A 24,278-nucleotide genomic window follows, 5' to 3' on the forward strand; every position below is an offset into this window, starting at 1 on the left:
CTTTCATTTAAGTTTAATGAGGTGTACTTTATAGCAATTCAACTAAAAGAACAATACACCACTGTGTTGTATAACTGTTGCATTGTTTCTCAGTTACATTTGTCATTTTTGTGTGTTAGTGAAAAAGAAAGATTGGTCAGTGCAGTACCACAGTAAAGGCCCAGATACTTACTGGAGCTGATCATTTACTCACATGGCCGCTGTTTTGGGAGTCGCGTCCCCTTCATGAAGACACCTGTAATCCTCAGCACAGGCACAGATCAGGCGTAACGTCCTCACTGGAACAAAACACAAGAAACGATAAAACTCATGGAGCACTGCAATACAGACTGAATGCTTCAAATATAATATAAGATATCGAAGTATTGACCCAGTAATTAGAGATAGCAGCCAGAGAAACAGGTTTGGATGCAAAGTTGAGAGGAAAGAAAAAAACAAAGGGCGCATTGGGACATTAAACAGATGCGTTGGGACAAAGTGTTACAGACAGATGAATCTTATTTGGAGTTTGAGGTGTTCTGATGAGAAAGAACGTGCTCGGAAATATCTGACATGTTACATGGAGCAGGTGTGAACGCCTCGGGCGCTGCAGTGGAGGGAACGGCCATAGACCTCGCAGGCTATTTCCCCCTACAGCAGGACAATGACCTAAAGCAGACTGTGTGACAGGAGCAGGCAGTAGGCTGATATTCTGTTTATAATGAGTCAGCCCACACAGTCATTAGATTTCAGCTGCTGTGAGAACAGACCGACTGTCAAAGGTCTGTGAGACTGACAAAAATGGATTCAAAGCAAAGTTTAAGGTACAAAATTATTATTTCAATCATTTACTGAACAAAATGTTTTTTTCTGGGTTTAGTGCAAATACATAAATGCTGGTTTAGAGTGACATCAGAGACCATCTGGCCAAGAACTGTTTATCTTTAAAGCTCACAAGAAGAATTGACTTATGCCTTCTTCACTCTGAGGACGTGCACCTAACGGCTGGCTGCCCTCACACTTTACAGATGCAGAGAGCTTTTAGTAAAGTTTAATGCTGATGAATAATAACACTTAGTTTTCTATAAATGTGAGGTCTTATGATTAAAAACAGACTGAATTTAAAATTCAAAAGGACACGTCACCAGTCACCAAAGAGTTTCGAACAAACATGAAACCCTTCTAACGAAGCAAAATTAAATGTTTTTTGTACCTTTCAAAACCTGCAAATACTAAAATAAAAATTAGCGTGAGGAGGTTAGAGGCAGAGCAGTACCAAGCCTCAGGCCATGGTTTTCTGCCAGAAAAGGGTGTATTTCTTCTTTCAATTGGAATTAATCCTCTCTTAAGAGCAGCTTTCCATCCCAAAACTCTGCCTTTGTGTAAACGAGAATAAAAACAACACAATCTGACTCACCAATGCATTCCAGTTTCCTCTGTGGACATCGGTCATGAATGAGAAGTTTGAGCTCCTGGATAGCAGACCCGTAGGGGTAGGAACCTTGTGGGGAACCGGTATTTTGGGGAAACAGTTTCAAGGGAATGCCGATATCTCTAGGTGAAACATCGCTGTACAGCTTCACACTGGTCTCGTAGGCCTCCTCCCTTTCTACATACACCTTCCTGAAATCAAAGACATATGGCTCCAGAGCGAAATCCAACAAACGGACAAATAACTAAATGATGGAAACGGAGCAAAGAATGATACAAGTCTGGGAAGCGTCACATGAAAACCTGGTAGTGGTTGTGTAGGGGGTACATTTTGGATATTTAAACTCCAGGTTATTCCTAGTCGATGGCAGAATGAGGAATAATTTTTTAAAGCTTTCCTGGAAACTAAGCTGGATAACTGTCACAGACTGAGCTCCTGCTGTCTAATTGATTAAAAACATACCCTAAAGTGGAATAAAAACCCCAGAATCAAGAAGCTTTTCTTATTTCTTGACGTGGTTGTTAATATTTAGAACATGAGCACAACACATCGCTCTTCCACAGGATCATTGTCTGACACCCTCATACCTGCTTAACATAAAACTCAACAAAAATAGTTCCACTTTAGCTTCTAGCTAAAATTAGGGCACATCACCACGAGACACTGCAGAGCAGAATTCTTGCTATTCCACTTCTTATTTCTGCAATAAAGTAAAAAGTATGGCAAGTTGATGCATAATTATTAGTATCAATAAAACTTAAAATTCTCCTCCGTCATTCAAGAAACGATACAGCTTCCATGTGGTAACAGTGGACTGTATATAAAGGATGAACACAGCCATGGTGATGCAGGTGATGTCACCTTTCTGAAGTCTCCAGCTGAGCGTTCGTGTTTTGAAATCATGCATCAGCGCAGGGCGGGTCTGACCGACAAACACAGGGATACTGCTGAAGATCGGATCTCAAATTTCTTTCAAGCTGTTTCCGACATAAAATCTTTAAACTCTAATTTTCTGGCTTCTTGCAAGAGCTTTTTTAAATTTTATTTTAAACATATTTTTTATATTTATCTTAATTATCTAAATCACCCAGCTCACTTCAGTGCCACGACACCAACTACCACTGAATTTGTTTGAATCCAGCTAAACTAAAGGTTGAGTATAGGAAATGCGGAAAATTAATGGCACAGCACACAACTGGGAATCAAATATAAACCACAATAATGTTAGAAGTACCATCACAGTCAACTACAGCGAAATCTGCAACACAAACAAGTTGAGAACCCAACCAGAGAACAGCAGATGAGGGAAGCTGAGCAAAAACAAGAGCAGCACTGCCCCATGCTGGTCAGAGACCTTGACCCACTGGTTAAATGAACTTTTTAAGTGTTTTTACACAGTCTGAAAGCTACATTTGTAGCAGCCTTTTCCATCCAGTGTAAGCAGACAGCATAACATACGTCTAAGACTCATTTCTCTCTGCATGCAGCCTGTTTTGATCCATTTCTCTACTCTGCAGCAACCTTTTAAATTCAGGTAAACGTTTTCACAAATTACCTCTAGATCTGAACCGGCACGTGTACTGCACCTGTGTTTTCCTAAGAGCACCGTCTCACACCCTACACTCTGTGACAGAAGAACATTTTGCTAACAGTAAGTTAGCGAGTTTGCATGACTGCTCAACAGTGAAGTCATTACTATACAGTATTTGTCACATTTCTTTTACGTGACAATAAATGACTCTTTGAATTTTGTTGGGGATTTAAAGATGTCACCAACACTAATTAATGCCTCCTAGTGTTTCGTCCCACACTAAAACTTAAATTTAATAAATATGGGTGATAAAGGGACAACAATGTTAGAAACATGTTAACTTGTTTTATCTTATTTTTTCTTCACAACCTTAAAAATATCTGTTTTATGGGAACTCAGACTTTTAACGACCTGCAGGAAGCCAAGCTTAAATTTGGGTGTTCAAATCTGGATGAATAATCTATTAGAAGCAGTAAGGCAGTTACTTAATAGTACGTATAATTTAATATTTAATAGGAAAGCAGTTTCTATGCACTATATTTCTCAAGAATTTGGTTACATTTGGCCATAGTGGATTATAAGATCTCTATTATCTAAACAGCTCTTTGATTATTGGTGTTTCGGCACCTTTGTGCCTCTGGCACAGAACTGAGGATTACAGGTGCACTACCTGAAAAGAGCCACTAGGGCGCTCCACAGAGGTGTGAAGAAGGCTTCCTCAATGCTGGCGAGACACAGGTCCTTAAAGCTGGCAGTGTTTAGGCACTCAAAGGACAGCAAACACAAAGACAGAAGCTGATCTGAAAGACAGAACACAGCCGTATCATTTAACTCCCATCAATGAATGCAAATGTCGTGACAAGAGAAGAGTTTGCTGTTCCAAAACAACAAGCTGTGCTCACCGATTGCAATATGAACGTCCTTGACGACAGCTTTCAGGTGTTCTTTAAGCGCTCTCTTCTCCAGCTCCTGGACGTGGCTCTCATCCTGCTCCAGCGGCACAGAAAAATCGCAGACCGAATCTGAATCCGAGGCAGTGTCGTCTGTGCTGCTGGGGGGTTGAACCCAATCCATCTGAGTCACAAACTGCTCCAGATCTTCAAATGAGTTCTCCCGGTCCATTGTCCCCTGCTCGCTGGGCTCCTCCGCCTCTTCCTCCTCATATTTAGGGATGAGGTTGTGGGAGCGCGAGGGAGAAATCAAGGAGTCTGTGCTGAAGCTCTTTACACTTTGGGTACTACATGCTGTCCTGACTGGTCTCTTCGGAGTCTCTGTGTGATTCAGAACATGTCACCATTAACGTAACTTGGTTCACTCCAATTAACAGCATCACGAGTCCAGAACCTCTAAATGCTGCCCATACAGAGTAGAGCTGAATCCAGTGTTCTGTCTCAAATCCTCATTAACAAAAATTTAAACTAGTTTGCACAAAAAAGAAGCCAAGAGAACATAAATATGAACCCACTGTCTTCCAAACCAACCCCTTACCTGGATGAAGTGGGTTGTGAATGCTGTGACGTGGTCTCAGTGGCATGGCGGGACTCTTAGGGAGACCTTTACTAACGATGGGGTACAGCCGGTTGTAAACTCGGTACTGATGTTTCCTCAGCAGCTTCACAACTGGGTGGTCGGACCGGCTGAGGACACAGTTAAGAGCGATAACAGAATCCACTGACGATGCAAAATCAGAAACGGCTGTGGGATAACACAATTTAAAAAAACTTTCCAAGTCCACAGATTAATAACAAACTGTGCTCCAGAAATCATTAAAGATCATTAAATGACTGAACATCTTTTAGAAGGTTCATTATCATTCATCTGTAAATACTCTGCACTACATTGTGTTTCACTTGTCTTAAAATGGATTAGAGCTGAGTGTTTCTTCATTAAAGGCATGCAGCTCTCTTCAGACTGCATTCGTTCTAAACTCTGACAAACGTGTTTGCTTTGTCATCGCGCGGTGCTGTGTGTGTACACGCATATGAGCTCCTCTACCAGAAGTCCAAACTACTCTCAGTGAAACAAGTACATGCAGGATTAGGACTGCCTAATTCTGTAGCACAGTTAAACCATCTGAAGCAAATACACAACCGTTTATGCATATTCTATAAAATCTGTGCTGTATATGATTTATTATTGTGTTTAACTTTACTGTAAATTTGATAATAATAAGTGAAACTTTTATTAACTACATGTCAAACCAAAGGACAAAGAGAAAGTCAAATCAATCCTCGAATTCAGCTCAATTTCTCTGGTGTTGTTGAAGTCGTGGCAGACAGTTTTTTGCCTTTATGCATATTTCCCTATTCGTTACTTTAGTTTCGGCTTACTGCCTGGTTTCGTCTCTTTGCAATTCTCCAGACACTCAAGCCAAACTACCCTTCTGATTGACAAAACACCACTTAAACACCCCAATACTTGAATAAAACCCAGAAAGGACAATCCTGAGCAGTCACAACATTTGAATGCTTTGACTGTGTCTTGTTGTGTTAAAAAAAAAAAAAAAAAGCACAAATAAATAGCACAGGTATTTCTCCACACAAGAAAAATAAACCGTTTTCCACCTTGTTGTCAGTTACCTGAGCAGGTAGGAGACCAGATTTGACACTAACGAGACATCAGGAGTCTTCTTCATTTTGGCTTTCCACTGTTTGGGCCAATCCTAAAGAGGCCAAAACAAAAACGTCATAAACACATATATAAAGGTCTATTAAGTGATTAGTCATTAATTAACCAACATAAAACTCAATACTTGAGAACTTGTGAAAGAAAACAGAGGGGACTGCTGAAACGTGGGCTGCCTGTAACTTGCTGTGCATCGACACTGCATCAGTAGAAAAACAACAACATGCAACTCTGTGTGATTTGGAACAAACTAAGATACTTTGCTGGAAACTGGAGATTTGAAGAGGAAATAAATATGTAGGTCCAGAGTTTGCCATCTTGTTTACTGTACTTGAATTATTTGCTGCTATGCAAAGTCTTCTAATCTTCATTTACACCTGCCAACACTTTTTAATAGCATTTAAACTTACATGGTCCTGTTCATATTCCAGAACATTGGTGTAGAGAATACGCTGCTCTCGCTCCTCTGGAGTCATTGCCCCAGACGCTGCAAATCTCCTGGAATGACAAACGCACACACAGGAGAGGTTACTGAAATTGTATGCCTGCCAGTGATCGCTAATTTTGGAAGCAGATCCCCTTGTTGAGGTTCCAACATCCACTATGTTTTTGTCCTGACTGCAAAACCCCAGCAAGAAACCTGCAATCTCTGGTTTATTATGCAGTAGGTTATTTACACAGTTTATAAACACTGTAATTTGGTCAATAAATGCTATAAATAACAGCACAGAAGTTATACTAATACAGGATCACTGTCATGTCTGGTTAACCAAATGTGCAAATAGAAGAAGGAATTAATTACATGCAGGTGTGAAGAAAAGAAATGAGAAATATTATGGAAACCTATTTATAGCTACAGAGTTCAATCTGTGCATTAAAAAAAATAAGTTATTTACAGAACTTTTAAAAAATAATTTTCAAAAGTGTGTCCAGTTTTCCTGACATCTGTGATTTATTGCAGGGACTTTATACTTCTGTATGAAATTCACAGTGCAAACCTATCGGTCATCATATAACACCTCCCTAGAAATATAACTTCCTGTCCCAGCTTGCATCAGGCATGAGCACAGAGAGGAGTGCACAGCTCTTATACATTTACATTTAAGGTGACCAAAACAAAGATGCTTTAGTTTAATTCACTGTGTTAATGAAAAGCTCACTGTACCTGTTGGCCTCTTCCTGCAGCCTCAGTCTTCTGTCCTCCATCTTCCGCTGTAGCTAATGTCAACATTAAGGAAATCTCCAAACCATTGCGTGGATAAGACGTGAGTATATCCTGGGAAATTAAAGCTTTAGAGAGTTATACTACTCACATGTTGCCACTAATGTCCAAACCAATGGATTTTTCTTTGATAAGAAGCTTGTAACAACTTTTTAGTATTACAAGTATAAACTTAATCAGCAATCAGTAACTGATTAAAAGCTTCAGTCATTTTTCAAGCAAATGTAAAAGAGCTTTACAAAAAGCTGTACGACCTACAGATCAGCTGATGAAACACAGGTGAGCTGCATTATCAGTGTCACCACGTTTTACATTTGTACGACCGTTTAACCAGAGAGATTTCCAACACACTGGGAAGTCTCATTTGAGTAATATGGATCAAAAATCTGTTGGTTTTTAGTCTGAATGTAAAATGCACATCTTTGCATTTTCTGCTGTAGCAACAGGTCAACTTTACAAGTCATTTAAAAGCAGCTGGTTACTCAGAACTTTCAATAAACTTTGTCAAAGCATATTTAATATCTAACAATAATAACAACAACGATTGTGGGTCAGCATCACTGACTGAGGAAAGTGAACTTCACTGGGAAAGTGAAGCCACTACACTCCACCAGCCTCCACTGACAAAAAACACTCAAATCACCTTACACAACACAGAGTTTGGCTCAGCAAGTTAGTTTGCTATTGTGTGATTTTGGTGTTTTGCAGTGTTAGTGTGGATCCAAACTATCCACAGCACTGAAGCCACACCGTGGCTGGAATCTAAAAGTACTGTTTATGCCAGTGGAGTGGGTGATTCTGCAAAGAGTGATTTCTTTCTTAGTGTGTTGTTTCCACAACTAACTCTGCAATTTAAACAAGGCGATCCAAAAAGGACCGCTTAACTCAGAGAGCATAAAATTTAGGATACATCAAACAACAAAAGCAAAGCTTATTCAGCTAAAGGATGAACGTAAAAAAAAAAGCAAAAATCAACATTCCTAAATCAGAAATCCAAAGTTTAATGTCCTTTTCCGCTTTAACCATTCTCTCTTCTCCTGGCCCAATTCCCAGCAATGCACCACCTACTTCATTGGCATTTGAACATAATGCAAGCATCAAGGCGGGGATTGTTGCTCAAAATTAATACACATCTTTGTTTTTTTGCATTTGGATTGCTACAAACCTTAAAGCCCCATGCAGTAAATCCAACTGTTTACCATATTCAAAGGATACAGCATCCTGCCTGGCTTTGGCTATGATGAGGTTCTCCATCATCTGCCGCTGGAGAGAGAGTGTCTGAATGGGGAAAATGGAGAGAAGGCTATTTACTTATTACTTTACTTCACTGTATGCATCTGTTCAATAAAATGAGATCTAATCTTGGACTCTACTAAAAAAGCTTAACATAAATCAAAGTTCAAAATATTCCCCTGGGCCTTAATGCAGCCTTTCCTCTATTTGAGAAAAAAAAAAAAGATAGCAACCATTGATGAATCTTTCTGTAAATAAAACAACCGCGACTCACACATACCTTAAACTCAGATTTCTAAGTACTAGAAAAATAAAGGTTTTTCCTGCATCGACTCAGAAATGTGGAGGCACATATGGGCCAACAGGGGACAAAATCCACACCAGAAATGTCAATGACACTGCCGACCACCACTTAAAAAACTACAGGGTGCATCATCCAAGTTCCACACAACATGAAAGTAAAGTATTTGTTGGTGATACCAACACAAACTAGTTCCCTCCACTCCAAGTGTGCAGCCACAAAACTCTTACTTTACTTTACAACTATATCATGTTGTGGTTCTGTATTAAAAGGATATCTCCTGGTTTACATGTTTTGTAATAGCAGTTACATTAAAAACTATTTAAGACGCCCCACGTAGTTTTAATACCATTCTGTAAATAAACGTTAAATATACTGGGAATCCCTGATGTGCAATTTAAAGTGCAAACCTTGAAAATACTTCACCTTTTTCCATAAACCACAGAGCATTTTCAGTTTATTTATATTGACTTAATTATTATACTGTGTATTTTAAAACACAATGCCCTAATTATTTGCCACGGTAGTGTCATTAAAAGCTTGTGGGGGGGACGCGTCAGTGGCGTTAATTGGCTAACAAAATTAGCCATTATGACTTTACCTTTACAAACGCCTTCAGTTTCCTCCAGAAAACACGAGGCTCCGCAGACTGTCGAAACATATTCCGCACCTAACTGACAAGTTAACGTTACTTTAAAAACCTACAGCTCAAAATAAAAAAGATCTCTACAGAAAAAGAAGTGTTAGCCTACAACCGAGCCAATTAAGAAAATAGCGAGCTAACCAGATGTAAGCTAAACTTGGCGGCATTTTGCTTACCATTATTTATTATATATTTTTAATGTAGCGAGTTTCCCACTAAAATTATAAAAAACGACGAGAGAAAGTTCTGCTTTGTAGCTCACACGTTACCCGGCTAAAATAAAACGCTCTCAGGTAGCCTGCTCCCTCCGCCCGTCACACTCACCATTAACAGCAGCGGAACCGCGAACCGGAAGACCAGAATACAAAATAAAAGCACAGGTAGCGCGCTTTAATCCACCAGAGTTTCCATTATTTTTGATTACCATCGCAGAAAATGATTCAGTACTTAAACTGAGGTCAAAGTTTGTGACATTAAATACATATTAAATACAACTATTAGGCGAATAACAGAAGAAACTGAGGATATTTTATTCTAAATCAATAGCACTGTTGGAGCTATTTGTTCTTTATTTTTGTTTTTGTTCTTATTTTTGAAATTAGTTAAAGTTTGTTGTTAGTTTACTTATATTTTGGGGTTTATTTGTCGGTTAATATTTTGTTTTAAATGATTTGTTTTGTTTGTTGTTATTTTGTTAAATTAGTCAGTAAGAGCTGTAGGGCCATTTTGTTTCTATAAATAAAGAGACTGGTATAGGACCAGCATGCATTGGGGTGGGCCTATGGTTTTTTTTACCAGAGCAGGAGAAGCAGTAGGAAGGATCTTGTTATTGCTTGCCAAATGGATAAATAAACCAAAACTCTCAACTAAAAGGTTTGGACAATGGACTTCTTTTGCCTGCGTACGAAATATTACCTCAGTGCAGCAGTGGCTTGTGGACTTTAAGTTGTGGGACGTTTGATCATACAAAAGTAAAGGAATTGCCACTACACAAAGTAAAAAACCTTCCCGTGGACAAAGGAATAATCCTTCATTAATGGATATAAGGATTTCAAGGATCACCGTCGAACTCGAATAAAAGTTATTGGATCGTCTGGTGAGTAATCCAGACGGATTTGATGTTGAAGCCTGGATCAACATGTCACTCGTTCGTCAAAGCTGGTGAGTGATAATATTGTTTAAGCCGTAAAGGAAAACGGTGAAGCTATTGGAGTTTAAAGACATTATTTCACTACAAAGACTGATGAACTGAGTTTTGACGTACTAAATTGGTGCATAATTGGATCGCTAATTGAAACATGCCAACGCCCTCTGTGGAAATGTTTGTCCGCTGCAAAAGGCAGGTAAATGGATGTCATGTTTGTACTTTAGGCTATGGACTCTCAGTGTGCTGTGCATCTTTATAAAGTTTGAAATAATCCAAGAGGACAATAAAAATGTCGGATATTAAGAGTAAACGAGAGGATGACACTGAGATGCAAGCAGAGAAAAGAAGCGTTAAATTTACGCCAAAAGGTTTGGATTTGTATATAAAGACATGCCAAGAAAAGCGCAGTTCAATGTGTAAGCAAGCATCTAAGTACATGGGGAAAATTTCCGCTTTAATGACCTCACATGAAAACGTTAAGGAAGTGTCTTCTGAATTTGGGAAGTTTATTAAATGCTATCAAGATGCAAACGCTTTGCAAGAATCCTTTTTAAGTTTGCCACTGCCAGAAGATGAAGTGAAAAGGCAAGTTGCACATTTTCAGTCGAAGATGACAGCATTCTCTGTTTTTATGGACAAAGTAAAGGTTTGGTTGCAGGAGGCGGGCGAGCCGTATACTGAACAAAACAATACTGTTCGCAATGATAAAGCTGTTGAAAGTTTGGATGAAATAAAACCTGAAGACAGTGTCTCTAATATCTCAAGTGTAAAACCACCTTCAAAAACCTTGTCACAGCAAAGTCGAATTTCATCAACATCTTCCGCACGCATTAAAGCTGCGGCTGACAAGGCAGCGCTCATGGAGCGACTGGCTGCATTAAAGAAAAAACATTCTATCGAAGCGCAAGAGGGAAAACTGAGAAAAGAAAAGGAGAAACTGAGAAAAGAAAAGGAGACATTATCCTTGGAAACAGAGCTGGCAGCCACTAATGCAAAGCTTCGTGTCTTAAAAATAAATTCAGTTTGTAGCTCTGAGCATTCTGATGGAATGAACTCTTATTTTGAAAGGGGGCACGTACAAGAAGCGCCTAGTTTAAATCCTTGTGCCGATACATTTGTTCCAACATCAAGAGATTACTCTGGTATAAATTCTGCATCTGAATCACAAGTAATCGTACCTAGACAAAGTCAAACCCAACATCAGGTTGATGATTCAGCTCAAGTGACGCAGCAAACACAGCCTCAGTCTCCTACTTTGACTGGGAACTGCACGAAGGAGATTGTAAATATTATGCAAAAACAAAATGACATCACTACTTTGCTTGTAAAACAAAACTTATCTTCTGTCCTCCCCGCCAGAAACATCCCTGTGTTTGATGGCGACCCTTTACAGTACAGATCATTTATGAATGCCTTTGAAAATGGAGTGGAAGCTAAAACTGATAACTGGAGCGACTGTTTGCATTTTTTAGAGCAGTTCACTAGGGGGCAGCCTAGGGATTTGGTGCATAGTTGTCAGCACTTACCACCTGAGCAGGGCTATTCCACAGCCAAAGAGCTTCTTGAAGAACATTTTGGGAACGAAAATAAAATTGCCTCTGCATATATGGAGAGGATTGTGAGTTGGGTACCTATTAAAAGTGAGGATGTGAAAGGTCTACAGTCATTCTCTCTTTTTCTTCAAGGATGTTCGAATCTAATGCAGCAAGTTGTTTATATGAAGGAGTTGGATTTGCCCTCAAATATGAGAATGGTTGTTATGAAACTTCCATACAAATTGAGGGAAAAATGGAGAGTTGTTGCCTATGAACTGCAGGAACAAAATGGTTACAGAGCAGTATTCACTGATCTGGTTACCTTTATAATAAAACAGGTAAAAGTAGCATCAGATCCAGTGTTTGGCAACATACAAGACTCACAATCTGGAAGCAGCTTTAAAGCTTCAAGTTCTACCAAGCAAAGAAAAAAGGGAAGTAGTTTTGCCACTAATGTCAGTACAGTGCCAGGAATCAAAACTCAATCAACTGGAAGCAGAACAACTTCCGCCGTTCTGCATAGTTGTTTGTTTTGTTCACACAGCAACCATTTACTAGAGAATTGTAAGCAGTTTAAAGCTAAAACGCATCAGGATAAGTTGACTTTTATCAAGGAAAGGGGAATTTGTTTTGGTTGTTTAAAAGTTGGTCACACGAGCAAAGACTGTAGGAGTCGTTTGGATTGCGACGTGTGTCACCAAAGGCACCCAGGGGTTCTTCATATAGAGCGAAAGGATCCAGGTGCGTCTTCGGAACAAACTCAACAGAGGACAAACTCTAATGTCAACTTTTCAACTGCAACCACTCAGACATGTGGGTATAATGGGGCTGGTCATGAAGTTGATGCAATTTTTTCTATAGTTCCAGTTCAAGTTAAGAGCCAAAAGAGTAATAAAATTGTGCAAACCTATGCGTTTTTGGATCCTGGAAGTTCAGGTACATTCTGTACAGAAACTTTGGCAAAAAGGCTGAATGTAAAAGGTAAAAAGACCAATATCTTTTTGAGAACAATGAGTCAAGATAAGATTGTTAGTACACAAGTTCTGTCTGGTTTGGAAGTGTCTGGTTTGGAAGCAAATGATTTCATGCCATTGCCAGATGTTTTGACTCAAAAGACTATGCCAGTTTCTACAGTTAATATTCCCCAGCAAAGCGACATCGATCAGTGGCCTCATCTTAAACCTGTTAAACTTCACAACGTTAATGCAGAGGTGGAGCTACTGATAGGCACTGATGCTTCCAATGTTTTGGAGCCATGGAAGGTGATAAACAGTGTGGGAGGTGGACCTTATGCTGTAAAAACAAAAGTTGGCTGGGTCATAAATGGTCCCCTGCGCACTGGAAGTAACAGTGGAAATAAAACCAACTGCACTGCTGTAACAGCCAATAGGATTTCTGTTGAGCGTCTTGAAGACATGTTGATTAAACAGTACAATCATGATTTTAATGAAAGATCATCAGAGGAGCAGACTGAAATGTCTAGAGAGGATCTGTGTTTCATGGATATTGTTAGTAGTTCAATAAAGCTTATTGGAAATCATTATCACATTGATTTGCCTTTCAGGAGAGAAGGTTCCAGTTTGCCAAATAACCTCTGTGTCGCGGAGCAGCGTCTCCAGAGTCTCAGACGGAGATTTGAAAAGGATACTCATTATAAGGATGAATACACTAAATGTGTAAACAACATGCTTGAACGAGGATATGCCGAGTTTGTGCCTGTAGATGAGTTGCACAAAGATGATGGAAAGGTGTGGTACATCCCTCATCATGGAGTGTATCATCCCACAAAGGGCAAATTAAGAGTTGTATTTGACTGTGGAACAACTTATAAAGGAGCATCATTGAACAGTCAGCTTCTACAGGGACCTGATCTCACAAACTCGCTGGTTGGGGTTCTGATCAGATTTAGACAAGAGCCTGTTGCATTAATGGCGGACATTGATTCCATGTTTCACCAAGTTCACGTCTCAGAAAAACATGTCAACTTTCTCCGTTTCCTGTGGTGGCAACATGGTGACACTTCAAGATCTGCACAGGAATGCAGGATGAAAGTGCATTTGTTTGGAGCTGTATCTTCGCCAAGTTGTGCAAATTATGCTCTACAGAGAACTGCAGATGATAATGCACAACAGTTTCCAGCTGAAGTGGTTGATACAGTCAAAAGAAACTTTTATGTGGATGATTGTTTGAAATCTGTTGCTTCAGAAGAGGAGGCAGTGCACATGGTGAAGAGGCTGACAGATATCTGCGCTAAAGGAGGATTTAAGCTTTCAAAATGGATCAGCAACAGTCGCACAGTGCTCATGTCAATCCCAGAGGAAAGAAGAGCAAAGGAAATTAAGGATCTGGATTTGGACACAGATCAACTTCCAGTTGAGAGAGCACTGGGTTTACAGTGGTGCATAGCAACAGACAAGTTCCAGTTCAGAACCTCCCTGCAGGACCGTCCAAACACCAGAAGGGGAATTTTGTCTGTGGTCAGCTCACTGTATGATCCTTTGGGAATCTTGTCTCCCTTCAGTATGCCAGCTAAACTGTTGCTACAAGAGCTTTGCCGACAAAATTTGAAGTGGGATGAAGTTATTCCCCACTCTCTTTCCCAGCGGTGGCGTGATTGGCTGGAGGATCTCCAGCTGATTTCAAAGTTTAAAGTGGAACGTTGCATTAAACCAAATTGCTTTGGAAGACCAGATAGGGCACAACTTCATCATTTTTCTGATGCAAGTCAAGATGGGTATGGAACAGTGTCATATTTAAAGTTGGAAAAGAATAACGTCACGCATGTTGCTTTTATCCTGGGAAAGGCTAGAGTTGCTCCTCTGAAGCAAACTACAATTCCCAGGTTGGAATTGACGGCTGCAGTTCTTGCAGTTCGGGTGGACAGGCTTCTGCAAAAGGAGCTGCAAGTCAGGTTGGAAAAATCAGTTTTTTGGACTGATAGCACAACAGTACTGAAATACATCTCCAATGAAACCAGAAGATTCAATACTTTTGTTGCAAACAGAATTGCTGTTATTCGGGAAGCAACAGATGTGAATCAGTGGAGATACGTTTCTTCTAAGGAGAATCCTGCAGATGACGCATCCAGAGGTATGAGAGCTGGGGATCTCCTCAAATGTAGGAGATGGATAAAAGGGCCAGAATTTCTCTATGAGTCAGAAAAGGAATGGCCTAAACTGGATGTGGAGTACAGTGTAATTTCTGCAGATGACCCAGAGGTCAAAAGGGACCTGACAATGAATGCCATTGTGAGAGAATTACAAAATCCTACCAGCTATTTTATCCTCTACTTCTCGTCTTGGGCAAAACTTAAAATCTCTGTAGCCTGGCTTTTAAAGATGAAAGAGGTCTTGGTGTTGTTGGCACAGAAGAGGAAAGAGTTGCTTGCTGCAGGTTTGAATAAGAATGATCCGGAAGGTCAGAAAGAAGTGGAGATAAGAATGGAAAGATTTAAGACCACTTTGAAGAAAGGAAATCTCACTCCAGAAGACTTGGCAAAGGCAGAACAAGCTATTCTTCAATATGCACAACAACAGAAATTTACGACTGAAATGGCTTTAATCCGCAATGGCCTCAAAGGAGTCTCTAAGGGAAATTGTCTCTATAAACTTGATCCAGTGTTGGATGCAGGAATCCTCAGAGTGGGTGGCCGATTGAATAAAGCAGCCATGCCTATGGAATTAAAGCATCCTGTAATTTTGACAAAAGATATGCATGTGTCAACACTGATTTTACGCCATATCCATCAAAGGTTGGGACATGCAGGAAGAGCACACATGCTGTCAAAACTAAGACAAAATTACTGGATACTAAATGCAAATTCTGCTGCCAGGAAAATCATCTCTCGTTGTGTCACGTGTAGACGCAACAGAGGAAAGTTTGTTGAACAAAAGATGGCGGATCTGCCTGAAGAGAGAGTCCTGCCAGACAGCCCCATTCACAAATGTTGGAGTGGACTATTTTGGACCTATAAGTGTTAAAAGAGGACGAAGTCTCCTTAAAAGGTATGGAGTTCTTTTTACTTGTTTCACCAGTCGTGCAGTACATCTGGAGATTGCATGTACACTTGATACAGACTCTTGTATAAATGCTGTGAGGAGGTTCATCTGTAGACGAGGCCCAGTTTCGACCATCAGATCTGATAATGCTACAAATTTTGTTGGGGCGAATCGAGAGTTGAAAGAAAGTTTGACTGAGCTGGACCATGCCAAAATTCAAAAGGCTTTTGTTCAGGATGGCATGAAATGGAACTTCAACATCCCAGCAGCTTCTCACCAGGGTGGTGTGTGGGAGCGTCTCATTCGTTCAGTAAAGAATATTTTAGCCTCAGTTCTTAAGGAGCAAGTTCTGGATGATGAAGGGCTCCACACAGTCTTCTGTGAGGTTGAAGCTATAATGAACGACAGACCCATTACTAAAGTTTCAGATGACTCAAATGATCTTGAAGCACTGACACCCAATCACTTGTTGTTGCTGAAAAATAAACCAGTTTTTCCACCAGGACTGTTTCATCCAAGTGATTTGCATGTCAGGAAAAGGTGGAAACAGACGCTACAGCTCCAAGAGGATCATGGATGATGGCGAAAGTCTTAAATGTAAACCAGGATGCAAAAGGCTTGGTGCGTTCTGTGAGACTACAAACAAGGACCAGTGTTTTGGAAAGGCCAGTGACAAAACTTATTTTGCTACTGGAAGCCTCATCGTGAAGAAAATCCTCAATGAAAATTAAGGATTTGTTTAAGGGAATAGCTCCTCCTTTTGGGACTTTAAAGTAATTGTGATTGTATGCACAATTAGGGGCCGGAGTGTTGGAGCTATTTGTTCTTTATTTTTGTTTTTGTTCTTATTTTTGAAATTAGTTAAAGTTTGTTGTTAGTTTACTTATATTTTGGGGTTTATTTGTCGGTTAATATTTTGTTTTAAATGATTTGTTTTGTTTGTTGTTATTTTGTTAAATTAGTCAGTAAAAGCTGTAGGGCCATTTTGTTTCTATAAATAAAGAGACTGGTATAGGACCAGCATGCATTGGGGTGGGCCTATGGTTTTTTACCAGAGCAGGAGAAGCAGTAGGAAGGATCTTGTTATTGCTTGCCAAATGGATAAATAAACCAAAACCCTCAACTAAAAGGTTTGGACAATGGACTTCTTTTGCCTGCGTACGAAATATTACCTCAGTGCAGCAGTGGCTTGTGGACTTTAAGTTGTGGGACGTTTGATCATACAAAAGTAAAGGAATTGCCACTACAAGCACTTAATCAATGTTTACCACATCTCTGTAGTAGAATTGCATTATTTGCATTTGTATGATAAATGTCCCTAGATCTTAGATTAATATAAACCACTTGTAGATGTCAGTATCCACAAACCAGGTGGTGCAGCACAGAGAGGCTTTGATTAAGTATCTACACCCCTATGTAATTCATATTTCTATTTACCAACTTATTTGAAGCATTAACTTTAATTTCAATGGTCACCAAAATGTAAAAACTATTGGTAGTAATACATCCACCTGTACATTCACCCACCAGCTGGTGAAAACTTCTGTCTGCAAGGGGCAGCCAATCAGAAGAAAGCCTTAAAAAGAAATTAGCTAAATCTAAGTTTTAGACAAAACAAATGAGAATAACAGGTCCTTTTAAAGAAGATTCAAAGTGCATGAGACTAATGTCTACCAGGCAGTCAAAGAAAGTTTAATTTACAAATGCAAAGGCAGAAAAACATTTTACTGACAGGGTGAGCGACCACAGTCAGGGAAAAAGTGTGTCAAATTTCTGTTTAGGCTGAGCAGAGACAAAAAAGAAAGAGCAATCACATAAACACTGTTTTCCCACAACCGTTCCCACACTCACTAATACACGTCATTTAAGGATTTACATTTTGGCTGCTGCCTGAGCTTTTGTTTGGAGCTGATGAAATACATGATGTAATGGAGCATTATGAATGTGAAGAGTAATGCTGGGAAAACAATGAGATGGTGAGTGAGTCTGGCATTGCGATGAAACTTGACTCGGCTAGCTGCGTTTAGTTCGCATAACCGAAATAAACACTATTTTTGTGCAACATTAAACTTTTATTTTGATAAATTCTTTCTTTGCCTCATTTACAGGTAACAAAATCAAATCAAACACAAACGTAAAATGTGAATATGTGTGTTCTTATCTTTAAATTACCTTTGAATGTACATTCACAGCATGCTCATATGTTAATGTTAAATACTTAAAAAGCACCACTCTAATGCTGCTTGCCATCAGCTCTGACCTGTTCTTTGGCATGCTCCTCACATCTCTGTTAGGGTGCAGCACCCTGCTGAAGAGCCCATTGCTGATGAGGGCGTTACATTAAGGTGGAGGAGTTTAGTAAGCGGGAACATATTGAAGTAGCATCAACATGAAGGTGAATTTCTGAGATTTACACTGAGCCCTGTACTGCCTCCTCAGGCCTGCCTTCTTCTGGTTCATTATGGAAACTTTGGCTCTTCTCTCATTGATGCACACTATAGACAAGTGTGAGCAATGCACTTACCAAGAGCTAATCCATCTAAAACAGTTTATTGAAGTGTTTTCAATAAACTTTACCTACCAATTTTTAGACCCTTTTCCAAAAAAAGCCCCCCTTTGTTTCATTTGTGCCACACACATGCAAATTGAGTGTGCTGTGGTCATTTAGTGACAGGGAACAACAAACTTCAGCGAGTACGGGAGACAGAAAGTAGCAATCAGAGCGCGACCATTATCATTAAGTTATGTCTATGATAACTCTGTCAGATGACATCACGGCAGCCTCGTGGCTTTAGAGGGGGAAAAAAGATTAAGTGTGATTGAATATCCAGGCAAATCGGACCAAATATGTATACACATGCTGCAAAACTGGAAGGAATAATATCAATAATTGAATCCCTTCTTTCAGGTGAAACTCTAAAAACCAGTGGGATGTTTGGACCGACTCTTCCTCAGGAAGTTTGTCCTCTGGCTAAGAAAAATCATCTACCTGTTATATTCCACATGCAAAATAAAGGTGCAAACAAAAAATACTGTTAAACAAATTTTTATATATCACTAAAATAAAAAAATGTAACATTTTTGGAAATCGTTTTAACAGAAGTTGTCACGTCTTTACATTTTTAAATAAACTTGTGCTCAAACAAGGACAACAAAGTAGCGTATGTGACAACAGACTGAGACGAGTTCATTTCCCAAACTTACCAAAGATGTCTTCTGGTAGGCTTGACCAGGTGTGAGTCTCGCCAGGCGAGCTTCGTAATTAGCTTTCAGCTTCTGGTTCAAACGTGAGGCTTCTTCGATGGGTGTCAGCTCCCTGCAGCGCACAAACGCATAAACAAACAATACATGACTCACGGCGCGCGTCAATTTAGATAACAAATCGACTGCAACACGTTTGCTGTTTCACTTGAAAACACTGTGCTTTTACAGGAATCCAGAGCAACTACTAAGTCTGTTCTTCTTTGTTTGTCCAGCTTCTATCACTGGAGCAATATTTCCTCTCCTTGATGAAAACCAGTCTTTACTTTTTGCCCGTGTCCTGCGACGCTTCTGCTTGTAGTTTGTGGAAGACTTCGGGAGGCAGGAAAGGTGAGGGCTCCTTGGCTTCGTCTGACAACAGCCTGCTGCGACCGCTCACTCTGGGACTCGAGGATTTATGGTCTGTGGCCACAGGAGCACCACCCACAGGTACTGTGACTGCAGTCAAACAGAGACCAAGAGCTCAGGCTAAAGACACAATGAGATGACGTAACACTGTGCAGCAGGTGACATCTCACTTGTGACTCCTGGCTCCAACTTAGCAGTGACTGACCAGTGTGTTTACAGAAGAGATGCTTCTGATTGGAGGAGAACGTACTCACCAGTGTCTGCAGTGTGAGAGGCAGGGACGACCGCAGTCTGATGGGGCTCTGGTAGGCCAGGTGAACCCGAAGAGAAAGCAGAAGCTGACAGGTCGGGGGGCTCGGTGCTCTTCCCTACAAATGACTTGGCTCGCTCCAGACACTGCTCAGCTAGGGTCAACATCCGAGCCACTTCCACTGACACCATCTCCTTTTCCACTGAGGCCAGAAAGACACATATCACGCCATGAGATGGGATTAATCTCTCTACTATACACAGGTCATCACATGGCATGAGAAAGCTGATTGAATTTCACAAATGGTTGATTAGTTCAAGCCTTGATCGGAATGATTAACAGTGTTGGAACAAGAGGATTACTGAGTAGCAACCCTTGATTGGTCCGGGTCACAAATCCATCGAGTCCAACACGCTCACATTCAGATGGTACCCTTATGGCTTGCAGATAACACTGCTTTTTGATTGATCAAAGCAGCCACACAAACAGGTCATGGTGCCATGATTGCTGGTACACTGAGGCTACATCCGCACGTACACGGGTGTTTTTGAAAACGGAGATTTTCCATTTTCTTTCTTTTTAAAAATCCCGTCCACACGTGCAGTTTGGAAAAATATCTCCGTCCACATGTAAACGCCAAAAACGCAGTCAAACGTTGTCAAGAACGTGCCAAATCCTAGCCGTGCAGAAATGTTGGCCAGTCTAGAAGCCTGGGAGGGAAAGAGTAAACAGGGTTTTATGCAAACCTTCAGGACAAAAGCTTTGTGTTTTTCTGGAAAGGCAGCTAATTTTGTGTTACTTTTCAAGTACCTTCATCATTTCAAATGTTAATAACCAGAAACAGGATTTCGGCTGGTGTAGACTCACAACTTGGGAATGAACTAAATGCATACAGCATGCATAAATTTTAATTACATTTTTTGTTAATTTATTCAAAACTGACGACGCCTCTGCCTTTCTGAATGGATGGACAGTAACTGCATGTGTAAGCGTGTAAAAACTGCACACAGAGTAACAGCAACAGTTTTTTGTCTCATTGTAGAAATTCATCTCATGTAAACAATAACATGGCGCACAGCGTCACGTCAAACAAGGTGCACACCTTTGAGCTTGCGTGAGTAAATCTCCGTTTTCTGCGTCCACATGTAAACACAAAAACAGAGTTTTTTGAGAATCTCTACCCTGACAGGAGTTTTTAAAAATCTCCGTTTTCAGTGATCGAAAACGCCGTTTTCATGTGGACGTAGCCTGAGATGATGAACAGATGAGCCTATCTGCCTCATAAAAACAATCAGCTTTAAACCCACAGATGTTAAACCGAGTAGAGCTTTGGTAACTGTGGCGGCCACAGGATATGATTTACCAACAGACTCCATATAAAAGATTCAATTATTGGCCATTTTCATGTTGTACATTTTTGGGCTGTAGCCCTATAGTCCCCTATTAAATCTGGACTATCGCACAGCGATGAAACTGCTCGGATGTATCCATGAATAACAAATGCTGAAACATTTTTGTTCCATTTTTGAGCATCAAAGATGTAGTACCTTTAAGAAACATTAATGCAGTTACATTTCATACTCTGAATGAGCTGCCACTTTCACATGTTGTGCACCTTATGAGTCCACTGCTATACAAACATTTTAAAGAGTTCTGAAGTGCAGGACTGCGGGAATTCTTTGATAATAACAAACAGCACTGATTTTTGGATCAGGAAGTGAGCAATGCTTTTTCCTGCTCTGAAGTTGTGGGCCTGACTCACTCGAGGAAGCACTGCTCCAGGAACTTTCGGTACGTCTGTATTGTCAGAGGTTGCTTCTCGTAAGGTATTAAAGGAACAGAGGAAACTGTCAGGAGGGTAGTTCTGCTTGTAAACTGGTTCATGTTCCGTGTTCAGTGTCTGCTTTAACAAGCACTGGACTGTTCGCACACTAACAGGTAAACTGAGCAGAGACCTTATACCATTATGCTCCTTCATCATCAGTCACACATTTCCTTCAGCTCTTACTCTGTGAAACAGCTTCCTCCAAAAGTGCATGTGATATGTAGTGGATGGTCCGGAGGTATTCACAGTAAGCTTCCTGCAGAGAGACCACAAACAGGCCATCAGTTGTTATAAGTACACAGGCTGCTGATAACCTCACACACTGGCATGCATCGCATTAACACATTAGTTGCAGTTTTTAGTCCCTCCAACTTTGATAAAGAAAGAGTTTTGTAACTCAGGAAAGCAGTTCAGCTTTGGACTGGTTACATGTGGTGCTGAGGATAATCTGTTTTTAGAGGAAACATAGTTGCACTTTAACCAGTACAAAGGATGCCCTGGGTCTAAATTCACACCTACTGTTTCTGTGCACCAGGACAGAGACAGACAGGTGACAGTGCCTACAGATTAGGTCACTGCCAGCTATGGTCAGGGGTCACCTCAACCCAACCAATCAAAACTTATAAACAACAGCGTTTATTTTGTTCTGCCAATAGAAAAATATATCACATGCACACAAACAGACTCCAAGGAACATATTAGATACTGCGCAGAGCCCTCAAACTCGCAGGCTTCCTGTAAAGGACCCGAGTTTGAGAACATCACCATAGAGGAAAATATATACGCTGATCAATCACAACTTTATAAACACCGACAGGTGAAGTGAATAATTATCTCTTCATCAAAGAACGTGTTAGTGGGTGGGATATATTACAGAGCAAGTGAACATTTCGTCCTTAAAGGTGACGTTAGAAGCAGGAAAAATGGGCAAATGTGAAGATTTGAGCGAAGGGCCAAATTGTGACCCAGAGCAGCTCTCTGATTTTTTAAATTTAAAAACAAATAAGCTGTTGTGGGGTGTTCCTGGTCTGCAGGGATCGGGGGGACAGTATCTATCAAAGTGGTCCAAGGAAGGAACAGCGACAGGGTGATGGGTGGCCAAGGCTCACTGATGCATGCGTGAGTGACAGCTGGCCTGTTCTGCTGGGAAACCTTGGATCCTGCCATCCACATGGATGTTACTTTGACAGGTACTGCCTACATGAGCACGGTTGCAGATCATGTAGACCAGGGATGGGGAATGCCAGGCCTCGAGGGCCGGTGTCCTGCAGGTTTTAGATGTGTCCTTGATCCAACACAGCTGATTCAAATGGCTAAATGACCTCCTCAACATGTCTTGAGGTTTTCCAGAGGCCTGGTAATGAACTAATCATTTGATTCAGGTGTGTTGACCCAGGGTGAGATCTAAAACCTGCAGGACACCGGCCCTTGAGGCCTGGAGTTGGACTCCCCTGCCCTACAGACTCTCTGATGGCTGGAGCTTCTTTCAGCAGGACAATTAGTATTAGTATTTAGTATTTATTTATTTATTGTCATTGTCAAGAACAATGAAATTGCGTTTGGGGCTTCCATACAACCCCAAAAAAAGAAGAAAATAATAAATACCCCTTAAAACCCAAGTGTACATATTTAACCCAGTGTGACTCCAATGCAATAAGACAATCCTTAGCAATAATGTTCGTAGAAATTCAGACAATGCGCCCTGTCACAAAGCAGAAACTGTTCAGCAATGATTTGGAGCAAAACAACGAGTTTAAAGTGTTGACTTGAGATGGGAGCATCTGTGGAATGTGAACAAACAAGGCTGATCCACGGAGGTCCCACCGAAGAGCTTACAGGACTTAAAAGATCTGTTGTAAACATCTTGGTGCAGACCAGCTTCAGGGTCTACTCGACGGGTCAGGGGGCCACACGCAGGTGGTCACAGTGTGATGGGAAAAAGAAACCACAATCCACAGAAGAGTGTTTGTTTCCGCTGCATATTTTAGCTCGACGTGTTTTGAATAACATGAGTGAAAATGCCAGGTTTGTCTCTGTTTTTAGACGCAAATATTCTTTATTATAACGCATCGTAAACACTGGTGTTATGCGTGTACAATAAACTTGATGACAATGCAGCAAAAAGGCGCTTTCATAGGACAAAACACTGAGGTGAGTCTCGGGATGGCAGTGAATAAATATCATTATTAATTAAAGGTAGTTTTGCATGTATAGATTAACGAGCAGGTTAACGTTATGTGGCTAACCACTGACAGCCTCCGCCCCCTCCCTCTGTTTACATCCCCACCCGCCGCTTCCTGTCCGCTTCCCGCTGCTGTGTCCGTGCTGTCGGCCCCCGGGGCTCACTGACCTTGTGTCTGTTCCCTCCGTCCAGCTGTATTGCCACTTTGGCCATTTTCATGGCATTTTGTAGTGGTTTCGCTCCGCTGTCAACTTTAGCCATGGTTACCCTGGTGCCCCTTCTTCGTTTTACGTTGGTTCCGCCTCTTCTTCCTCGTTTTTACTGGGTAGGCCACACAGCGCCCTCTACCGCTTCAGACTGTTTAGACACAGTTCAGTGTTAGTGTTATCTAGTGAGACCAGGACATAGTTCCTGGTGTTCAAGGCTATGCACGAATGTGTCCTTCTGCATCAGACAAACAGTCTGCAGAAGGACGCAGTTTTCTTCTTCTTCCGGCTCCCTTTAGGGGTCGCCACAGTGCATCATCTGCTTTCATCTCACCCCAGCATCCTCCTCTGTCACACCAGCCCTCTGCATGTTCACCTTCACTACTTCCATGAACCTTTTTCTAAGGTCTTCCTCTTTTCCTCCTGCCTCTCAGCTCCATCTTCATCATCGTTTGCCCAGTACTGGCCCAATTATTGTTGATGCTTGTAAGATGTAATACACCTCAGTGTAAAACACAGAGTTTTTATATTTTGGCTTATCTACACATTAAACTTCATTC

At 40.8% G+C, this 24,278-nt stretch overlaps 1 protein-coding gene across 1 annotated transcript in view; it reads right to left on the reverse strand.

The window, feature by feature from the left end:
* Positions 1-23,862, reverse strand: part of vps9d1 (VPS9 domain containing 1) — a 36,603-nt gene extending 12,741 nt beyond the window's left edge. The window contains exons 1-14 of the mRNA XM_082540698.1: positions 23,681-23,862; positions 21,514-21,586; positions 19,510-19,707; positions 19,174-19,345; positions 18,851-18,962; positions 8,005-8,067; positions 6,733-6,785; positions 5,978-6,065; positions 5,522-5,604; positions 4,431-4,579; positions 3,845-4,213; positions 3,613-3,742; positions 1,397-1,602; positions 194-278 (exon numbers count right to left, since the gene is read on the reverse strand). Of these exons, the coding sequence (XP_082396824.1) occupies positions 194-278; positions 1,397-1,602; positions 3,613-3,742; positions 3,845-4,213; positions 4,431-4,579; positions 5,522-5,604; positions 5,978-6,065; positions 6,733-6,785; positions 8,005-8,067; positions 18,851-18,962; positions 19,174-19,345; positions 19,510-19,707; positions 21,514-21,586; positions 23,681-23,773 (1,874 nt within the window). The 5' untranslated portion in view covers positions 23,774-23,862. The remainder of the gene's footprint in view (positions 1-193; positions 279-1,396; positions 1,603-3,612; positions 3,743-3,844; positions 4,214-4,430; positions 4,580-5,521; positions 5,605-5,977; positions 6,066-6,732; positions 6,786-8,004; positions 8,068-18,850; positions 18,963-19,173; positions 19,346-19,509; positions 19,708-21,513; positions 21,587-23,680) is intronic.
* Positions 23,863-24,278: the final 416 nt, after the last annotated feature.

This window comes from Aulonocara stuartgranti (genome assembly GCF_965226115.1).
Source record: "Aulonocara stuartgranti genome assembly, chromosome: 7".
Taxonomy (NCBI): domain Eukaryota; kingdom Metazoa; phylum Chordata; class Actinopteri; order Cichliformes; family Cichlidae; genus Aulonocara; species Aulonocara stuartgranti.